Raw genomic sequence first — 20,913 nt, 5'->3', positions numbered from 1 at the left:
AACGGGCATTCCCTGACGAAGTGGCAGCGGTGTAGCTGGAAAGTGTGTGCAGCGTCGTATTTAAGGATGACCTCCCAAGGAAACTAAGTGATCGTGGGAGTTTTATCATTATTTGTACCATAGGAAATTTAGAGCCAATTAGGGCATTATGTGATTTAGGAGCAAGCATCAATCTTATGCTCTTTTCGTTTTTTCTCTAAATTAGAGTTTTATGAATTAGAAGCATGCAGAACTGTAATTCAGCTTGTCGATAAATCAATAAGACTTCCTAAAGGAATTATTCGTGATGTACTCATGCAAGTGAACAAATTTATTTTCCCTGCAGATTTTATTATAATGGAAATGAGCGAAGATCGCGAAATTCCAATAATACTAGGGAGACCTTTCCTGGCCACCGCTCAAGCTACAATAAACGTCGCCGAAGGCGAAATCTCATTAAGCTTTGGTGGTGATAAAGTCACGTTTTCCATGAACAAACCACTGCGCCAACCGCAGGAAGAAAACTGTGATTTTATCAATGAGTTAAATGAATTATCAACTTTTGAGAACTGTATAACACTTGAAAATCTGGAAGGAGTTTCAGATAATGGTTCGCTTGAGCTGAAAGCTGGCGAGGACTCCAGTGAGGCAAGCAGTGAAAGACCAACGCCCATTGAGTCTATAGAGGAAGCCACGAGGGAACCAACGAGCGATACCTGCACAAGGGACGAGCTGAAAAAATTACTTGAGCACCTCAAGTATATATACCTTGGCCCGGATGAGACTTACCCGCTGATAATTTCCACCTCACTGCTGCCGGACCACGAGGCTCAGCTCGTCTTACTTCTCAAAATAAGGAAAACGGCGTTTGCATGGAAGATTACGGATATCAAAGGAATCAACCCAGCGGTGTATGCACCATATTAGGCTGGACGCTGATGCAAAGCCATGCAGACAACCTCAGCGGTGTCTAAACGAAAATATGCAAGAAGTAGTAAAGAAAGAGATAATCAAGCTGTTCGATGCAAGAATCATTTACCCTATCAGTGATAGCCAGTGGGTCAGCCCAACCCAGGTGGTTCCCAAGACTGGAGGCTTTGTCGAACAAACAAGCGACGAGGGGGAGGTTTTCATGACAAGATTTGTCACTGGATGAAGGGTTTGCATCGACTACAAAAGATTGAATGCCGCAACAAAGAAGGATCATTTCCTACTTCCGTTCCTTAATCAATCCCTGGAGAAGCTTGCAGGACACGAATACTATTGTTTACTCGATGGTTACTCAGGCTATCATCATATTCCCATCAAGCCGGAGGACTGTGAGAAAACCACATTTACATGTCCATATGGTACGTTCGTTTAGAGGAGGATGCCGTTCAAGCTTTGCAATGCCCCGGCCACCTTCCAACGGTGCATGTATCATATATTTAGTGATCTCCTGAACTCCTACATAGAAGTGTTTATGGATGACTTCTCGGTTTATGGCAAGATATTTTTCAGATGCCTGAATAACCTGGAAAAAGTACTTCTCCGTTGCATCGAGACTGACCTCGTGTTGAACTGAGAGAAGTGTCATTTGATGGTAAATGAAGGAATCATCTTAGGCCATAAGATCTAAGCTGTTGGAATAGAGGTAGACAGATCAAAGTTAGTGTAATCGAAAAAATGCCAGCACCCTCGAATGAGAAAGGAGTGCGAAGTTTCCTTGGACACGCGGGGTTCTACCGCCGTTTCATCAAGGCTTCAGTCAAATTACACAACCGTTCATTGCATTGTTGTGCAAAGATTCTCAGTTTCACTGGTCAAGCGAGTGTGAGGAGGCTTTCCTTATCTTAAAGGAGAAGCTGACCACCGCTCCTATAATTTCTGCACCAGTGTGGAGCGAGCCATTCGAGTTGATGACGGATGCAAGCGACTATGCCGTCGGCGCTGTATTAGGACAAAGGGTGGAATCCAAACTTAATGTCATATACTATGCAAGCAAATCACTGGATTCCGCTTTGTTGCCTAGCAAGGTCCGTTGCAATTTTGCAATAGATTGTATTCCGTAGCAATATTTTCCATTGCAATTTCCAATTTTTTTTGTAGTGACAGATTTTAATGATGCATCCTTTGATTCCATTATCGTATTCTTTGGAATATCCAAAATTTTCAAATCGAATACTAATAATCGATAGGCAGTACTGTTATGTGCATATCCTATTAAAATGCAGTCCACTGTCTTGGGACCGATTCTTACACGTTTGGGAGGTGGCACTACTACTTTAGCCAGACACCCCTGCACTCGAAGGTGTTTGTAAGATGGTTTTCAACATTTCCAAAGCTCATAAGGGGTATTTTTTATCATTCTTTTGACGTATTAAGTTAAGCATATAATTGCTGCTCAAAATTTCCTCCCCCCACATGTTTTGGGGTAGTCCACAACTTAACAACATCCCATTCATAATTTTTTTTAATGTGCAATTTTTGCATTCAATAACACCGTTTGATTTAGGTGAGTAAGGTGGAGTTACTTCGTGAATTATTCTATTTTGTGCACAAAATTCACCGAACAGAGTTTCATATTTTCCACTTCTATCACTATGACTTCGTTTAATTCGTTTGTTGAGTTGATTTTCCACTTTATTTTTGTACAGAATAAATTTACTTAATGTCTCGTTTTTGCTTTTAAGTAAATACACATAACAATATTTTGTACAATCTTCAATAAATATAATAAAATATTTATTACCACCTCGTGTTTGTACAAATTTTAAATCACATGTCACTGTGAATTAATTCGAGTGGTTCAGTTTCACGGTGAATAATTTGGAAAGACGACCGAGTTTGTTTTGCTTCAACACAAATTTCACATTTATATTTATTTAATTCAAATTTTGGAATATAATTCAGGTTAAGTAATCGACGAATTGAATCATAATTAACATGATGACTCAACAATATAAGCATCATACTTATTATTATTATTTTCAATAACATTCATAATACACCATTTCAAAAGTTCATCCTCTACATAACCCTTACCCACATAACTTTATGATTTACGCAAAACAAAATTATCACCATTTATATTAATATTAAAGCTATGTTTCATTAGGAGCGTCCCCGAGACCAAATTCTTCGTCATCGCCGGCACATACAGAAAGTTGGTCAGTGTCAAAACTCTTCCGGACATCATCATCAAAAGCATATTTCCTCTCCCTTTGACTTCATCAGGAGCAACATTCCCCATGTACATTGTTTCTCCTTCAACACGCTCGAAGGAGAAGAAATGATTCTTATTCATGCAGATGTGGCTTGTTGCTCCCATGTCGAGCCACCATTGTTTCGTGTATACCAAACAAACGCTGTTATTCTAATGTTTTCTCATTTTGAGCTGGAGATATTAATAAAGGTGTAGAAAATAATACAGAGTTTGAAGTTAAAATATCCCATTTTTCTCGTATAATATCTGGTAAAGTTGGAATGAGGTCACAGTTCACTAATTTGAAGGATGCTAATGGAAATTGCCTTGCCAACAACTCAGGAATATTCCTCTCGTTTACTTCATTTCTGGAAGCAAGTGTGCCTCCAAACGAACACTCTCAGGTATGCCTCCTATAATGCATTTCAGTAATGACTGAGGCAAGAGATGCAAATACTTCTCTAGAAATATAAAATATTCTCCATAGCCAAGAGAGTCAAACTTGTTAACAGAATATTGTTCCATTAACCAATACTCACATTTGCAAAGCTTCCTCAAGAAACAGAACCTATGTTCAAGAGAGAGATCTTCGTAGCTTGGGATGTCATTCGCAAAATATTCAGAATTTTTCTTCATAATACCTTCGACTGCAACTACAGATACATAAAAGAGGAATAAACGCACTAACAGAATAATGATCATATCTTCCCATTCAATTTTAATTAAAACAATCATTTCATGGATAAAATGGAATTCAGTAGAATATATGTATATATATACCAAACACCTAACAACTTTGTAATAGAATGCTAATACCATCATTTCTCGAACTATAAGACACAAAATAAACAATAAAATCCTACAAATGTGCTAAATGATAGATTAACAACTTTCGTTTGTAGAGAGTAAAAGGTATCAATATTTAAAAAAGAGAATCAATTTTCATATTTGGAGAGCAAAAGGTATTTATATTTAAAAGATGGAGAATCACATAGAGGTGGTAACCGAGGAAAAGGCGAGAGCCAGAAAAACAGAAATAACTAGGGAAAACCAGGAAAAGGAAACTTGGACTAGAAACAGAATAAGACTATAAATTATCAATAATCCTATATAATCAACACAAGTGAATTTGAAAATATAGAACTTTATAATAATTGTTCAACTTTGAACTTGCGACGAGAAGCATAGTAAACTATAATTATCATAGAGAATTACCCTCATCTCTGTATAAGAGTATAAGTGAGTGAAACATGTGAGATACAGATAGATGCCAAATAGAAAATGCTTAGAGAAATGAGCTTCAAATAGCAGCTAGCCTAGCAGTGGATGGTAATTCGTTCTCACTCCCGATTGCAACGGACATTACCATCTCAAACTAGTAATAAGCACAACTAGCAGCTTTCAGAGTTACAAAGTCAAGTTTCAAAATTACAAAAATATAAAATATAAAATATAAAATATAAAATAAAAAGAAAAAACCATCCTTACGGGACAATAGATCAAACTGTCTGGCCCAGAAATTAAATCCAATCTGCAGCCAAGTCATTAAGGGGGTGTTCTTTTGGTGTTTTTTGTGTGTCGGTGTTTTGGTTTTTGGATGAAATAGTTGTTGGATGTAATGTTTTGTATGAAAGATTAGTATATATTTAGAGGGGATTATAAGGTTTGGGAAAAAATTTTAAAAAATAAAATAGAGTCTATGAGTAAATTGACAAAGTCCAGTACAGAAAAAATAAATATAAACAAATTATCTTTTCATCCTCGACCCATAAAGGTTAAAGAATAAGCCAAAGCAAAGTCCATCAAAAGTACAGTTTGGCTCATGACAATTAAAGAAAAGAGGAGAGCAAGACAAAAACAAAAGCCTCATTCTTATTCAAGGGCAGAAACTAAGGTCAATGCTTCAAGATGATCATGATAAAGAGTGTGGTAAGTCCTGGTGGCATGAAAAAGAAAAAGAAATGGCACAGCAGCTATAGAAAAGACAAACAGATGTTTGCATGATACAAACTTCATGTGATCAAGCATACCATGCAAGTGCAATTTCTTTGCAAAACTAAGGGCAAGAACAAATTAAATAACCCCAATCAGGTTATAACATAACATGAATCCAATAGTGAAAACCAAATCATAAAAACACTAAGGGTAAGTTTCTTTAAGGTCTGATTCATCAATTTTCACCTTAAAAACCATAAAATCAAACACCCATTTTTTCATTAAATACATACACAAATTTATATCACATCAAACACTATTTCAATGATATTTTTACTATTCCCAAGAACCAAACCCAAATCAAACCTTAAAGGAACACACACCCTAAGGATCAATTCTCTGAGTTTTTTTTTTTTTTTAAGTTTTTTTTACTATTCAACTCTCACGATTTCCTATAAAAAATACACTATTTCCTCTTTGCAAAATATCACATTTAACTGCTATTTAAACCAAAACACAAAACCAAACACACCTAAGAGTGTTTAGATATGTTTTGGAAATGTTTTGGGATTTTGATTTGGTTTGGGAATCGTAAAAAATTGAATAGAGAATGGGTGTTTAATGTGATATAAACAGATGTTTACTGTGATGTTTAGGAGACACAAAAAAAAAAATTTATGAAATATTTTAGATAGAAAGATAGATTTTAGATGAGATGTTTTTTAGATAGATAAATTTTGATGAATAGTACGAAAGCAGTTTTGAAAACATACATAAACAGAGCATAAGTGTACGCCAGAGATTTACTAAATTTTGCACTCCAGATTCCATACCATAATCACGGCCACAAACTTTTGATGTTGATCCAGGAAGATCCTCTCAGTACGTTTAACATCAATGCTCTTATAAGCAGTTGAACTGTCACATGGGGTGTCATCCATTCTGTGCTCGCTAGAAGTTTGGTGAAAAGTGTTGTATATATTATCCGGCATTTCAAGCTTTATAAACATAAGCTGTCATGAAAATAAGCTAGTTAGGCCAACATATGCAAGGATAAAATGATGCATTATTACCATTTGCATGACACCAATGACAAGTAGAAGTCAGTCAAACAAAGGATCTTTCAAAAACAAACATGTGCAAGCAAGAAAAAGTGATTTGCAGAGAGCAACAATAATAAGATTTGATACACCAGAAGCGTCCGAGTATATCTCCTATAAATTCCAATTCTAGGATTTGGATAGTGATAAATTCAGCAAAGTTGGTCAAGCACAACAAGATTCAGAGCATCTTGCATGGGTCCACTCCTCATAATTTACTCAAATCCTATTATTTCCTAAGTGCCCTGCCTTCAGAATAAATTCTATAGATGTAAATAACTTCTCTTTATTTCCCCTATGTGGCCAATAATTTGTCACCCTATTAAAATTTTTATTTTACTCTTCTAAAAATAAGTAAAAAAATTAACTTCTTGTTCCATTTTTCGAGGACATTTTATTGTTCAATCTTATTAACAGCAATCCACTTTCTACTTTCTGTATGTATGATTCCAATACAACTATCATCAGAACTTAATCCACCATTAAAATCATGTTAAGAAGCAACTCAATGCTCACTACTTGGCACTAAAATAACTTCTCATATCAACAGACACTTAACATATTTATAGTTAATGAATTAAAAATCAAGAAAAACAAATGTCATACATATCAGCAAGAACAGTAAACTAATTCATGCACAAAAACCTGCTGAAGATAAAGAAAATTTTATCAAAATGTTCGATGTTATGAATCTAATGCCCAAAAAATGAAAAAATAAAGACACAATCATATACTTACAGCAGCATAGAGCAATCCCATAAACGGATATGTTGTGAACATTTCTTTCACTTTTCTCTTTTTCCTTGTTTCATAAAACTGAAGCATCTTTTCAAGCACTTATTGTGCAAGATTAAGTAATATTTAAAGAGTGAAATAGCACCTTAACATAATCATTTCTCTGGGGAAAAGTGGGGGTGAGGATTTACCAAAATGGAAAAGTAACAAGGATAAAAGAATACAGAGTACAGATATCTATAAAGGTAAAAATGCAAACATGATTGCTAGAGGATGAGCTAACCAATAATGCTCTTGACTGTCTAATAAGTTCACATGTAACTTGTTGCAATATCCAACTTAACAAAATATCAGCATTTCAAACAAAATGCATGTCAGATAAAAGTTAAAAGACACTAAAAGTTGCTTCTATTACCTCATCAGCATTGTTCACTTGGCAGGCCTCTTTCCAAGGTGTAACAAACATTCTTAATGACTCTGCAGATATAGAAGGACCACCTAAAACTTCATTGTTAGGGCTCTTATGCGTGGTACTTGCATTGGTGTTATCCCGTTTAGACTCCTTCACCGGAGAAGATCTGCTTGATCTGATCTGCTCATATTTCCTCTTTTCCCGAGGCACATGATCTGAAGTGCGACTTACAGCACCACTATGCCTACGAAGCCTTGAGTCACTGTCATTTATCAACCCCAGCCTTTTCTTTTCTTCATTTGCGGATGGATAGGGGCAATTACTTGCACGATCTAATCCATTTGACAGGGGAACACGGCCGATGTCAGTATTGTTCCCAACTTGAGTAGTGTCATATTCAGCATCTTCAGAGGTATCATCTTCTTCGGAGGGATCATCATCTGAACTTGAAGCAAATCTTATATGTTTACCACAAAACTGAGGAGAGGTGAAAGATTTTACTCGCTCTGATATTTTAGCAAAATTTTCGTCCATTTCTTTTTTCTGTACATGGATAAGAGGTTTCGTGCTGCATTTTACAGATTTTGTTCTCAGTTTCTTAGTGCATTTTTCTAGCTCTATGCTTTATGATTTCCTTGCCTTTTTTATATGATTAATATACATCCTGCACAGAGGTGGTTTCATCGATTCAGTCAAATACAATATAATAACAGAAAACCGTATTCATCATTGGATCTATCACTCAAAAACATTGAACAAAAAATAAAAAATGCATTGTCATGATAATGTACAAATACTCATCCAGAAAAGGGATAATAATAAAATAAATAGAAGTGTAATAGAATTTAAACAAGAAGAGAAATTTCTGGATGCAACTTGTAATTAAGTTTTGTTCGTAGGAAGCTGAGGTTCTATGGCATTGGCTTTCACTGTTACTTGGGCTATCGATAACAAATAGCACATTCAACTTTATCGTTGTTATTTAAATCCCGCAAAAATTCATAAGATCAGATGATTTAGCCTTTTTACTGCAAACTTTGTCAAGTGATATTGATACATATCTATCTATAGAAGATACAAGTCTATTAGGTAAATCAATTTGTCACTTACACCCTACTTGATTTAGTTAAAATTCATTAGCAAAGCAAAATATATGTAGCTTTAACTTATGTAGGTAGTAAAATAAACCAATTCATGCAGTTTATTTCCCTTCTGATGGAAGAAGCTAGCTTCTCGACTTATTCCATCTCTTTCTTGGAGGCTCTGATCCACTTCCTGTAGATCATTTAAACCAACAGCTCAAATAAAAATATTTCATTTCTAAACAATGAAAAAAATAAAATAAAATTATATGATCATAGGAGTAATACACCTAAAAAAACAGCCACTGTATACAAATATCCAAAAAGAGATCGGTTCTATCTTTGATTTTCTGTGAATGATTAGTTCAGTTCACGGTCAACTAATTATGCATACAAAGGCATACAGGATTCTTTAAGTTTATAAGGAAAACTTAAGCACAACGTCATAATCATTATCATATGTGCTGATACTAAATTGCACATCTACAAACCAAAATAAATAAATAGAAGATAGAATTGATTTGCTGAAGTTCAAACACAACATTGACGAACAATCATCATTCAAATGTATTTCTGGGGAAATAAGTCACTATTACATTCTTCTAGACAATTATACTGTAGGTAGCACTCAATAAACAATTTATATCAAAAGCAAGTTATATGGGAGAACCAGCAACAATTTAGCATCATTCAGTGGGCAGCAGCTAGGTTTGAGCCATTATATGTTAGGGCAATTTTGTGTTGCAAATGAAACCCTTTACCATTTTCATGTAAAAAATGTTTGTTTCATGTGTTTTATTTTCATAGAAAGACATTTATAAGATACACTTCTTTCTCACAAATATTTTCTGTACCGGGCTTGAATACACTACGGAAACCAGGTGGCATCGCCAGCTATGTCAATAAAATTCCATTGTAAAACAATGCATATCATATGACTGGAAAAAAACAAAAAAAAACTTAGTTTATGCTTAAACAGTAATCTGCTTTCAAAACATTGCTCCTGCCCTCTAATATTCACAGTCAAACGATTCTTTATGAGAAAGGCATTATGGCAACAGATATATGCTATATGCCAGGATAATACTATTGTCATAGAAAAAACAATAAGCCCAAATATTGATGTAATCATCAGTACTAAGAAAAGAAGAATGGATTTCAACCACTTACCCTTTCTTAGCTCTTCCGACCGCATGCTTTTCTGAAACCCAGTAACCGTTCTATCCTGCAACATTATTATTTTATTATTTCATAACAGAATTTCCTAGATTTTGTGAATTGAAAAAATAAATAAATAAATAAAAACAGTCTACTCATGATAAGTATATACACCTAAACGCCTAAACCCACTAGATCTTTTTTGCACAAACAAAAATTAAATTTTTTAAGAGTAAAGTAGTTTATCGATAGAAGTTAATGATCTAATAGTTAAGTTATAGAAAAACAACAAAGGTGTGTTCTTTAGGACTATCTTTCCAGACTTTTACTATTCATAAAAATTTTCTTTCAAAAAACATAAAATCAAACACTTATTTCTTATTTTTTATATTATACAAAAAATTAATTTTAAATTCAAAACACACATCAATACTTATTTATATCACATCATGCAACTATTCCAATTCAAAACTTTTACTATTCAAATCTCAAACCCAAAATGCAAACCCCCGAACAAACACACCCCAAATATCAATTTCGTCCCCAAGAATACAAACCACATAGAAACTAGAAATATAAAAAATTTAGGCTGCAAGAATATCTCTGCAAGTTGAGCATTCAAGACATTGCCATTTTTAATACTACTGATCTGAAAGAAGTTAGGACACTTGGTTGGATAAGGCAGGTTAAGAAGCAAATATCCATTAATATAAACGGTGTACATTACTGAATTCTCAAAAACCATAATTCCAGAAATTGGTTTTACAGATGAATAATATGTTCGAAGTTAGGACCACAGTTTTACCAAAATAGAGAAAATGTAAGCTGTTTCTAGCACTTAAGGGTGCACATGGTTGAGATCTGTTTTATGAAAAAAAAAAAAATAGTGCCTGGCAAGTTATGGGCTTGTGCAAACGTTAATAATAAATGGCACACTCACACTCAATGATAAGAGATAAGAAAAACAGAAAACATTACCACACTGTATATCGCTCTTTCATTGCGCCAAAATTCCAATGTCGGCATCAGCAATCTCCCTGAATTTTTGGTGAAGAAGAAATGGAAGAAACAAATTTCATCAATGTTGTCCTTTTTTATATATATATTCTCTCTGGCTGTTAAAGAGCATCAAATTATTAATTGATGGAAGTAAGATAATATTAAAGAGCTTAAAGGAATTTACATACCTGATCTGGATCTTGTACAACTCATTAGCCTACTTGAAGAAGCAGGCCCAGTTTGTTCATGTCCTACGTCAGGTGTTTTCTTAACCAGATGAGGAGAGACAGAGAGGTAAAATACATTAGTCATACAATCCATCATTAAGTGCTTTATAAATCTTTCAATTGAAAAAATTATGCCTTTTCAGGGTATTTGTAGGTAAATCCTGAATGGTAAGATAATGTTACCGGAGTTTATTCATGTACTGTAATATTTAAAATTCTCAAGACAGGTGACATAGGTAACAGATCTTGATGGGGTGCAGTGCCCACTGCTCAAATACATTAATTCTGAAGGATGATTACTTAATATATGCTTTCCACTGGCAAATCCATACTGACACAACCGGCAACATGGAACTTACAAGGTGACATGATCTTCTTATCCAAATCTTTCCACTAGGTTTCGTTGCATAGCCAACAGCTCGCAACTTGAAGCACTTCGTTCCATGGGCATCAATAAACAGTCCTATATGTTGCCTATATAATGGTTATATTATTATATATCATCGTACAACCACTAAATTAGTTAAAATGTCAATTGGAGGAAAAAACTTTATTAGTGGGAACTCGAAGTCATTACAAAGGATGAATAAGGGAAAAACTCCACGAAAGAAAGATTTATGAACTCCAGTTCGATTCCGGCATGCTACAGATTTTAGTTATTGGGAGAACCTGAGTGCGAACCGGGTAAACTACTGAACCAAGGGCAATAGTTTGCACGCCAGGCCATCCAGGCTCAACCGAGAACGCGTCGGCAGAAGATCTTAAACTCATACCCTTGCGATCATAAGTTCACCCACCACAGCATATCGGTCACCCCCGGAGCAAGTTCAATGTATTCTTCTTGTTTTTTTTTTACTCAGAAGTCACTATATTCTCGATTGTATATATTGATGCCTTGTATCACAAACTTTTCTTTCTTTCAAATAAGTGGCTTAAGGCTAACTTATAGCATGAAGCATATTAAGAGTAAAGGGTATAGTCATGATTTTAAAACTGCAAGGGAATAGTGCAATAAAGATACCACTGAAAAGTGTACTCACATATTCTCTTCTTTTAGTCTTAGCCCCCGATGCTCCAGCACTCTCAGACAAAATACTTGCATCAGCATCTACTTTCTGCTTGTAGGTACCCTCACGGAGTGGTCTTGTCACTGTACTTTTCTTCTTACTCTTTCTGTCTTTAGGCTTAGGCATATTCTTTGAATGCTGCGTAGGAGCCTCAAAATTATGTCCAAGATCATTTTTAACTGAATCAGCATCCAACTCTATCCTTCTCTTTATACCTTGTGGAACATATTGAGCATCGGCCAAAGATTCTTGTCCGGTGATTCCACAGGAAATGGAAGGCATATTTAAGTTACCCTCAGAGACCACATTGGCAGGTTTCTCGGAATATGGAGCTGCTACACTAGGTTTTTTGTTTTTTTTTACATCCTTAGCATTCATTCCATCTTTAGATCCCACAAAATTTTCGCACCCATCTTCAAAGTGATTCACACCTTCAGCCACAATTTCAGAACAACAGCAAAAAGCAGGAAATAAAAATAAGAATAGACATAGAAACCATAATCATTAATCATCAACAGTATAACATAGCACTGAAATAAAATGGCAAGTATACCTTGAGATTTGAAAGATAAATTATTGTAAAGGTCAACTCCGGAAATGTTGTCAGGGGAAGATTTTTTATGCTTGCACTGTTCATCATAGTCCTTCCAGTTAGGTGGAAAGCCAAAAACAAAATGATTGCATACCTGTTAAAGCAATGCTTTAAACCTAATGATGAGAATGCTAATACTATGACAACACCCATCCACTTAAGATAAATGACATGCAAAAATCAAAATCAACACTATTGACCCTGCATAGTTTTCAATAAAAATATATTATTTTCTTTCACAAAATATCATAACAAAATATTATTTAAACAAAGACTCAAATCAGCACCCCATTTCAAATCAATTTCAAACCACAACCAAACAATATTGGGTTTTCCCTTTTCTTCAGAAATTAGAAATACTCTCCAGCTTGCCAGGCAAAAAAATAATGAAATTCAGAACTGCAAATCAAGAAACATGTTTCAACTACTTTTTAACATTTGATTTTCAATAATAGCTGTATAAAAATGCTCTCTTAACAACATTCAAATTTGCTAAGCAAATGATTTTTTGTTAACCCTGATGTCATATTATATAATATAAGTGAAAAGGCTGAAGCTAAAACATTTGAATTGTATTCTGTCACAATTTGAGATTCTATTGAGAAATAATCCAAAACATTCCAAGATGATAAGGCAGCACAGCACAACTAACTGTTTAGGAACTTCTCCAGTTTTTAAACTTACTCCTCTTCGTATTATGAAAGATCATGCACCTGTAAAACCTTTAAGAGAGCACAAAAATCACATCTTATAGGAAAAAACATCTGAGACTCGCCCTTCAAGTTATATAGTTAACAATAAATACATCCTGAAAGAGGGTAAAAAAACCCTTCACATGTCATTATTTGGCAAATACAAGTTCTTGAAGTGGATTATACTCGAACAAGTTCAAGATAGGCGAAAGAAGCTTGAATTTTATATCAAAGGCAAAAGACTTAAAACTAAATGGCCAGAGAAGTGTATCTGTGAACTTACATCAGATGGAAACCCATTTTCCAAAGTCTGAGCTTTGTTTATAAAACCTTTCAAGATTACACATATCCCATCAGATGTCTCAAGAGTAAATATATCATATCTCTTAAGGATTGGCGCAGATGAAAAAACTCTCAAGGCTTGTTTCCTATAACCAAAAAAAAAAAAGAAAAAGGAAACAATAGATGAAGCCTACTCGAGATCAAAGTATGTAATTCAAGATTTAATGCCATTTCAGTTTAAACAGAGAAGCATCAGGAAACAAAAAAAAAAAAAAAACTAAGTCATGCGAATTGTGAATCTGTGCAGATGCAGCAACACAGACAAAGGTAGGCCTACAAATAACATGAACAAAGAGAAGCATTAAAAGGACTTCCGAGGAGTAAAGACCAGCAGGCATGAGGTCAAGTTCCTGGTTTGTACCAGTGAAGACACTTAGTGGAAAATTAATAAATGTTAGTAGTCTATTATGCAAAAGTGTCTTGAGATTTGAGAGAGAGAGAGATTATCCTTTGGGTGGGTGGATAGGCTGTATACTGATTTGTTGGGGAAGAGAATAATGAATTATCATTAACAATACTTTCTCCTTTGGCAATAGAAAGTGATTTCAACAGATAATTGTGAAGAAAGACAATAGCAAATTAAAACTACATTCTCCTATAAAAATACATTATTCACTCTCCCGTAACATCACTTTACATAACTATTTAAAGGAACACACATTCGAAATCTGATCAATTTTGAGTCAGGTTGCTCCATGAGTAATCAAACAATCCAACAATGTATTCTCTTCGTTATACAATCATACTCCCACGTCCCAGTAAAGATGAAGCCTTTTGTTTGAACACGAGAATTTAGGTAGTATAAGTTAATTATTTACATAGTTGAGATTAGTTATTTAATAATTAAAAAAAAAATTAAAATGTGTTTAACATTATATTTCAATAAAAGTATATAATATGAATATGATTTTGTAAAAGCATAAAATTTTATATAATACAACTAAATAAAAAATATATATTTATTTATTTATTATTACCATAAATTAGTTTGATAAAAAAAAAAAATAGGGAGTTTTAATAATAAATAAAAATAATAAAATGGTTTTGAGTGGCTGCTAATTAACAAGGAAAAAAAAAGGACAATTGGTAATCTTGGGACGGAGCATTATGGAGCACAATTATACACTTGCATACTCGAAAACCTAAAGCAGAAACCAAACAAGTATAAATTCAACACCTGCATTAAAGAATATTATGCTAAAGGTAAGTTGAACCAAAAAAAAAAAAAAACAGAAAAAAAACGAAGCTCCTCCATACTCTCGAGAACTAAACCCAGCGACGGCAAGTCCCCTCCTTTGGAAGCCAGTTTCAACTTTTGTCAACCACCAATCAGCCAAACAAACCTTGAATCGCCCAAAAGAGAAACAGAAACCTAATTTAATACCACTTTACAAACCAGAAAGATTAAAGCCACTGGAGCGTCGAATGATGCACGCTTACTGTCTTCTTAAAATGGGACTTGGGCACGTTCCCCGATTCCGATTCCGATTCCGGGGGATGCTGAGGATTTGACGCGGCGCCAATTCCAAGTTTTAAAAAACGTTCAGCGGCACCGGACCTGAGATTTGTGGACTGCATAATGGTGAGAGAATTGTTAGATGCGTTGGGTTTCTTTTGTGTATTGGAATGGGGGGTGTGTTACAGAACTGTGTGAGAAAGATGAGACGGGGATGGAGAGGGGAAGGTGAGGGAGGACTACTGACTACGACTAGCGCCACAACTTTCCCTCCCTTCCTGCTGGGGTTTTGGGTTTTCTCTGGAAAATATATCTATCTAATACTTATAAATAAGGATCGGTACGGATGCCTACCTGATCTTACCATTTTGCCCTCATTTTCCACCCCTTATTACTCCAATCGAAGCAGCGCAGTGAATCGTTCCTCCATCCTCCATCGCCGCCCTCTAATTCTGCCTTCCCAACACCGTCATGAGGGCTGCTTTCTGTCTTTCCTTTCCTTCGTGCGCCTGCAAAACTTGATAAGAATGGGGCTTACTCTGCTTCAGGAATCAAAGATATATTCAAGGATTCAACATCAAGCGCACGACTATAGAGAAACTGAAAAAAGATATCAAAGATGATATTATGTCACTTTTAGAAAAGGTAACCTGCTTATTCATGCAATTCATGACCCTCTTTTTCCATCAAATGACTCTATAAACTGATGGAAAATGATGGCTATTTTTAATGGACAAATATACTTAATATGGTGTTATCGAGTGGCAATAGCTGCACAACTTATTGTATCCACAGTGAAAAGTGTACAAATTCCATACAAACTGGAGTTACGAATGTAGATTTTACAATTCATTTCTATTCAAGTACCAAACAGGAAAGTGCCTATCAATCTTCTTATTGTTTGCAAATTGTTGCAGTCCAATATTGTCTAGCCATACAGCAAAGTAATCATCTATTAGTTTCTCTATTAATTTTAAGAGGTAATCATCTAGACCAATATTTTCTTCCTGATGAAAATAAACATCCATAGTGAGTAATAGTACCTTCGGCAAATAAACATATCAACAAAGAAATTATAGATAGCACAGTGATGTGATGTATTAGATATATCTATATATCTATCTATATCTATGTTGATGTTAAAAATATTGAAGTGTGTATGTGTGTGTATTGCTTAAAGATAATAGAATTGATATTGTACTGTTGTAGAATGAATGCAAAGAAGGGTATTTACCTCAACAATCTTAGCATGTCTGGTGCCGTAGCTGCAGCTCTGGAGTTCATCACCATATGTATCTCTTGATTGGATTTTATCTCATGGTTTAAGCATAAGTTCTTCCAGCTTTTATTTTTCTGTACCCTGAACCTAGCTCCCATCACCATGCCAGTTGGTGTGTCATAATATATGTCTTCAGCGGTTATGGGAGCCTTTCCGGAAACCTGCAAAATTATAGAGTTAGCAGAGAGTTATGATTCTTGTGAGTCGAAAATAACTGGAGATTCTACAAATCAACGTACAGGGAGGGCTTGGAAGAAGCATAGAATTGAGGAGGATATTAACAAAGGTAAATAATTAATATTATTGTACATTTGTTGTTCGATTGAGATCCGGTTTGAAATTTGAGTTGTTGTGGTGCAGGGGAAGAGAGGAAACTGGCTCAAGGATCTCCAATACGGTGTATTCGGTCTAGGTAACAGGCAATACAAAGATTTCAATAAGGTTTGTATATTGTAGTCTTGTATTTACATTTTATTGCATGAAATGATTGTTCTATGTTATATTTATATGTAAACTTGTTTTGTAATTTACATGGTATGAAAGTGGTTTAATTCTGCTTGATTGAGTAAAATTTTCATTTGAGTTTTGCTTAAAAGATTTTTTTCTTGTAATATGCTGCCAGTCTTAATTTCAGTCTCCTATTGATATCCTCTTTATATGCAAGGGTTAGGATCATTTGTTAAATTTATATTAAAATTGAATTATTGAATGATGATATAAATTATTTACTAAGTTTTATAATATATTTGCTGAACTCGGAACCATGTTATAACTATTGAACTATGGAAAGAATTGTTGAATTATAGTTTAAATCTATTAAATATATATATATATAATATGTTAAGAAAAAAAAAAAATAGTTTAATTAAACCACAATACAGATATAGAACATAATTGAGTACTGAGTAGTGAAAAAGATTAAAACCAATCAACACAACTACTCAAAATATATGTTGATCGCCTTCAAAGTGTTGTTCATCTTATTCATGATTGTATTTTCAGGCTTAAATTTACTGTTTTTTCTTTTGCTGTTTTAGTCTTTATGGGTTTTGAAGCTGTGACTTCTGTGCAATATATAAAGGCCAAAGCTTTGCAGCTATTCGCTGTTGAAGGAATAAGATCAAAGTGTTCTCGTTCAAGTGTTGAGTGTGTGTAGGTATTGAATAGTTTATCGCCTCTTTCATTAAAAAATTTGCTAATCAATTGTATTTGCATGTCTGTTAGGTGGGTTATAATGTGATATTTTGTGTTGATTGGTTTGTTTTTGTGTGAGAAGAAATCTTGCTTAGATTAGAAATGAGATCAAAGTGGCAACACAAATCAGATTGTTTTGGATTTTCGTTTGGTAAATTTCATGAGTCATTTGGGTTTTGATTTGCAATAAATACTTGCCCAAAAAGATTTGATTTTACCTCCATCATATAGATAAATGAGATTTGATTTTCTTTTCATATTTTTTTATTTGTGTAGTTGTATTTTTTCTTTTTAAGTATTGGTGATCTTCATCAGTCATGCTAAACGGGCATTTTTGCCCTAACTTATCTGGTCAATCTTATTTTAGACCTTCATCGATCATCTTCAGATGTGATCTTCTCTCAATCCTATTTTTTGATTACATGGCATTAATAAGAAAAAATAAACTTCATTATATTTCAGTTGGTTTGAGTACAACAATCGAACCACATTTCCTATTTATTTTAGGAAAATATATTTTTAAACTTTTTTTTATACTTTTTTTTTTTTTTGTATCAAAAATAAACGCAATCTCTACAAAATGATATGCAAATGGGCGTGCCTAAAAAGAGGGAATGTGGAGCTTGGGGAAAATCTTTCTTTGGTGGATTTAGAGCTACACCCTAATGCTGGAATGGGTCAGCTATGCTGAAAAGACAGTTTCATTGCTTTAGTGATGAATCTGTGAGTTTCTGATGCTGATGGCTGATTGTTGTTTTGAATTCCAATATGTTATCTTTGCTTTGGCAAATGGTTGTTACATGGGAGGTTTTTGAGTTTGGTTTAGATAGTTGATCATACATATTTTCACTATAAATGGTAGGATAATTAGGATTTCTAGCTTGTTGGTATATCTGATTAAATGTTATACATGCTCTGGTATTTATTTGTCAGTTATACTATATATGCTATCATTAGTTATATGTTCACATCATCGCATGTTGTCTTATGACCAAATGCAGAACTTTGTCTAGATGGTAATCGCTTTCTTGAATGAATTATTAAGGGTGTGTTTAGATATTTTCTTGAATGAATTATTAAGGATGTGTTTAGATATTTTTGGAAATGTTTCGGAATTTTGAGTTAGTTTTCTAATAGTAACAAGTTTGAAAAGAAAATTAAGGGTTTGTGATGATATTTTGAATAAAAAATATATTTTGTTAGAATATTTTAAATGAAAAATAAATTTTAGATTAATACTTTTAGAATTCATCATCAGGGCTTCTGCTACTTTAGGATTGAATCTCCATGTTCAATTTTTGAGGTTGTAATGCTAGAAACTTGTATGATTTTGCATATTTCGAATCGAATTAGCTTGGTTACTTTTTGTTGGAGATAAAAATTAATTTGTGTTTATTGTGGTTATATTTTCATGATTTTATTTTTTTTTAAGCATTTGAAAGATTAATCATCTAAAATGTATTGAGATTTTTTATTTTATTATATATTTTTTGTCAATTATATTTCCTCAGGTATGTACCTTGTGGTATTTAGGTGTGCGAATATGGGTGAGAGTGAGAGTATGAGTAGTGACTTTCTTTCTGATGGATAGAAAGAAAAAAAGGTAGTTTACTGTCTTAGTTGATATGTTCTGGCATTTCAATTTGGCTGTTGAAGAAAAGGAATATACCAAATCAGAGGGAGCACTTATTATTGACATGGAGGTGAAGCAAAAAGACCTTCGGAAATATGATCAAGTGAGAACTTTAATAGTTTCTTATAAGAAACAATCACAATATTATTACAATCTTTAATGCCCTCAGTGCTTTTTTTCTACTTCAAGAGGATTGTTAATTCTCCTTTTGTTGAATGCAATATTAAGCATCTCATGATAATTGCTTAATAATGAAGTTGGATAGTAATACAGTTCAGATGTTTTTGGACAAAATCTTCGAGAATTATAATTCGTGGTCTAAATACTTGTATATTCCATCACATCTAAAGTAAGTTGGTTGCTTTATGTCCATTTTATCTCAATCTTTTGTGTAGTATTGTCTTATATGCCATTCGATGCTTTCATACATAAATTTAATTGTTTAATTGCAGGTATCCGAGGGATGAAAAAACGCGACAATCACAACTTCTTTACATCACATCATGTTTTGGATTGGTAAATTTTGGATTTAATCTAGACTGAGATTAGTTTGTTGTGTTCTTTTACTGTTGTATTGAACCCTGTTTGTCTCCTTAGAGGTCATTTTTGTTAGTTATAGACAATGCATCTATCCACCTATAGTACACAAATGCAAAATTGATTTTAGTTAAATCAGTGAAAGAAAAAATTACTATGCAGGTGTTTTTAAAATACCGATTGAGGAGACCAATTGGTTGCAACATGACAAGCAATTTTTTCTCACAACTTCTTATCTCTTTTTCTCCCTCTCACTCTCCCGTTATAATATCCTAAGACATGCACAATTCACTTTTGAAAATTGGCCATATGAAAATTTTGGCAATTCCAAATGGTGAAAAAGTCTCTTCTATGCAATACCATTCATCTCTTTTGTTTTCTATTTTTAAAATTTAATATGATATGTATTTCTCATATTCTATGTTATAATAAGAAAATTATTCCATAATCAAATTATTATTTAAATACATATTTATAAACTTGGTAGCGGGCCGTAGCCAGCTAAGAGTACTAGTGTATATATATACACTATAAGTCTAAGTTTTTTATTTCAAAAGTTTCAATTTTAATAATTTGTGGAGTTTCATAACTTTTTAATTCTAAATTTAAGGAGTTTTATAACTTTCAAAATATGATAGTGATATTTTTAATATAAGATTATTTTTTTAGTATAATAAAAAATAAATATTTAATTTAATATTTTTATGAAAAAAATAATGAATAATAAAAATTCTAATAAATTATAAACGAACACACTCTAATACTATATTATTAAAAGAACAAATAAAATCATTTAAAAATAAAAAATTATAAAATTTACATTAAGATTCTCAATGTCATCCAACAAAAAATACTATAAATGAATAATAATAATAATAATAATAATAATAATAATAATAATAATAATAAAATACAAAAATAAATACCTAACATATTTTTTGATTTGTTCACATTGTATTTTTCGCACAACTTTTCATAAATATTATAAAAATGCAAATATATACACATTAACACAAAATAAATAATATATACATTTTATTAAGATAGTTGTCTTGCCGACAGTTCATCGTCGTCTTCGATAGTTGTTTAATTCGATGCAAAATGGAATTGGTTGTTGCGGCTAAATTAGATACAAACACGAAATCTTATTTCAATTTATCTTTGTGTTGTTTGTTTTTGTTTTGATTTAAATTCCTAAAAGTTAGAATATACATTGCTTTAATAATTGTATCAGCTTCCATTTTGATTTCGGTATTATAGTGTTTTAGTTTATTCATATTTTATTTCTGTTAATATTTGTATTTTGTATG

General features: G+C 33.3%; 1 protein-coding gene and 1 long non-coding RNA gene across 19 annotated transcripts; one reads left to right on the top strand and one right to left on the bottom strand.

Annotated features, from left to right (window-relative positions):
* Positions 1-2,912: 2,912 nt before the first annotated feature.
* Positions 2,913-15,085, bottom strand: LOC127250140 (kinetochore-associated protein KNL-2 homolog). Of its 6 annotated transcripts, XR_007838561.1 has the most exons (12): positions 14,945-15,085; positions 14,762-14,847; positions 13,446-13,590; positions 12,432-12,564; positions 11,852-12,309; positions 10,773-10,851; positions 10,564-10,622; positions 9,598-9,652; positions 7,349-8,009; positions 5,932-6,111; positions 3,703-3,816; positions 2,913-3,576 (listed from the first exon to the last, which is right to left on the bottom strand). XR_007838561.1 is itself a non-coding variant. In XM_051273305.1 (9 exons), exons 1-9 carry the CDS (start codon positions 15,080-15,082, stop codon positions 8,571-8,573), a joined length of 1,203 nt encoding a protein of 400 aa, XP_051129262.1. In that variant the 5' UTR covers positions 15,083-15,085; the 3' UTR covers positions 8,016-8,570. The 6 variants fall into 6 exon arrangements, 2 of the variants coding, with proteins under 2 accessions (XP_051129262.1, XP_051129263.1); XR_007838560.1 differs by having other exon boundaries at positions 2,913-3,816; XM_051273305.1 differs by lacking the exons at positions 2,913-3,576; positions 3,703-3,816; positions 5,932-6,111; positions 7,349-8,009 and adding an exon at positions 8,016-8,620.
* Positions 15,086-15,237: 152 nt separating this feature from the next.
* LOC127250142 (uncharacterized) lies at positions 15,238-19,581 on the top strand. 13 transcript variants are annotated; one of them, XR_007838574.1, is made up of 6 exons: positions 15,238-15,605; positions 16,170-16,525; positions 16,600-16,680; positions 18,945-19,169; positions 19,340-19,415; positions 19,519-19,581. It is a non-coding gene; the product is annotated as an uncharacterized LOC127250142 (long non-coding RNA). The 13 variants fall into 13 exon arrangements; XR_007838576.1 differs by lacking the exon at positions 19,340-19,415 and adding an exon at positions 17,277-17,395 and having other exon boundaries at positions 19,090-19,169; XR_007838567.1 differs by adding exons at positions 17,277-17,395; positions 18,043-18,156 and having other exon boundaries at positions 18,945-19,581.
* The last annotated feature ends 1,332 nt before the right edge of the window (positions 19,582-20,913 follow it).

Source organism: Andrographis paniculata, unplaced genomic scaffold, assembly GCF_009805555.1.
Source record: "Andrographis paniculata isolate CXL003 unplaced genomic scaffold, ASM980555v1 Contig37END, whole genome shotgun sequence".
Lineage (NCBI taxonomy): Eukaryota > Viridiplantae > Streptophyta > Magnoliopsida > Lamiales > Acanthaceae > Andrographis > Andrographis paniculata.
Note: the sequence above shows the minus strand (reverse complement) of the source record. Positions and strands in the feature narration are given on the sequence as shown.

Bases quoted from the DNA above. Each gene is read 5' to 3' on its own strand.
- LOC127250140 (XM_051273305.1), bottom strand. From the start codon at position 15,082: ATGCAGTCCACAAATCTCAGGTCCGGTGCCGCTGAACGTTTTTTAAAA. The intron at 13,591-14,761 runs GTATGGAGGAGC...TTTTGGTTATAG, and splicing joins GCTGGGTTTAGTTCTCGAGA to GAAACAAGCCTTGAGAGTTT. The intron at 10,623-10,772 runs GTATGTAAATTC...CCAAAAATTCAG, and splicing joins TTGTACAAGATCCAGATCAG to GGAGATTGCTGATGCCGACA.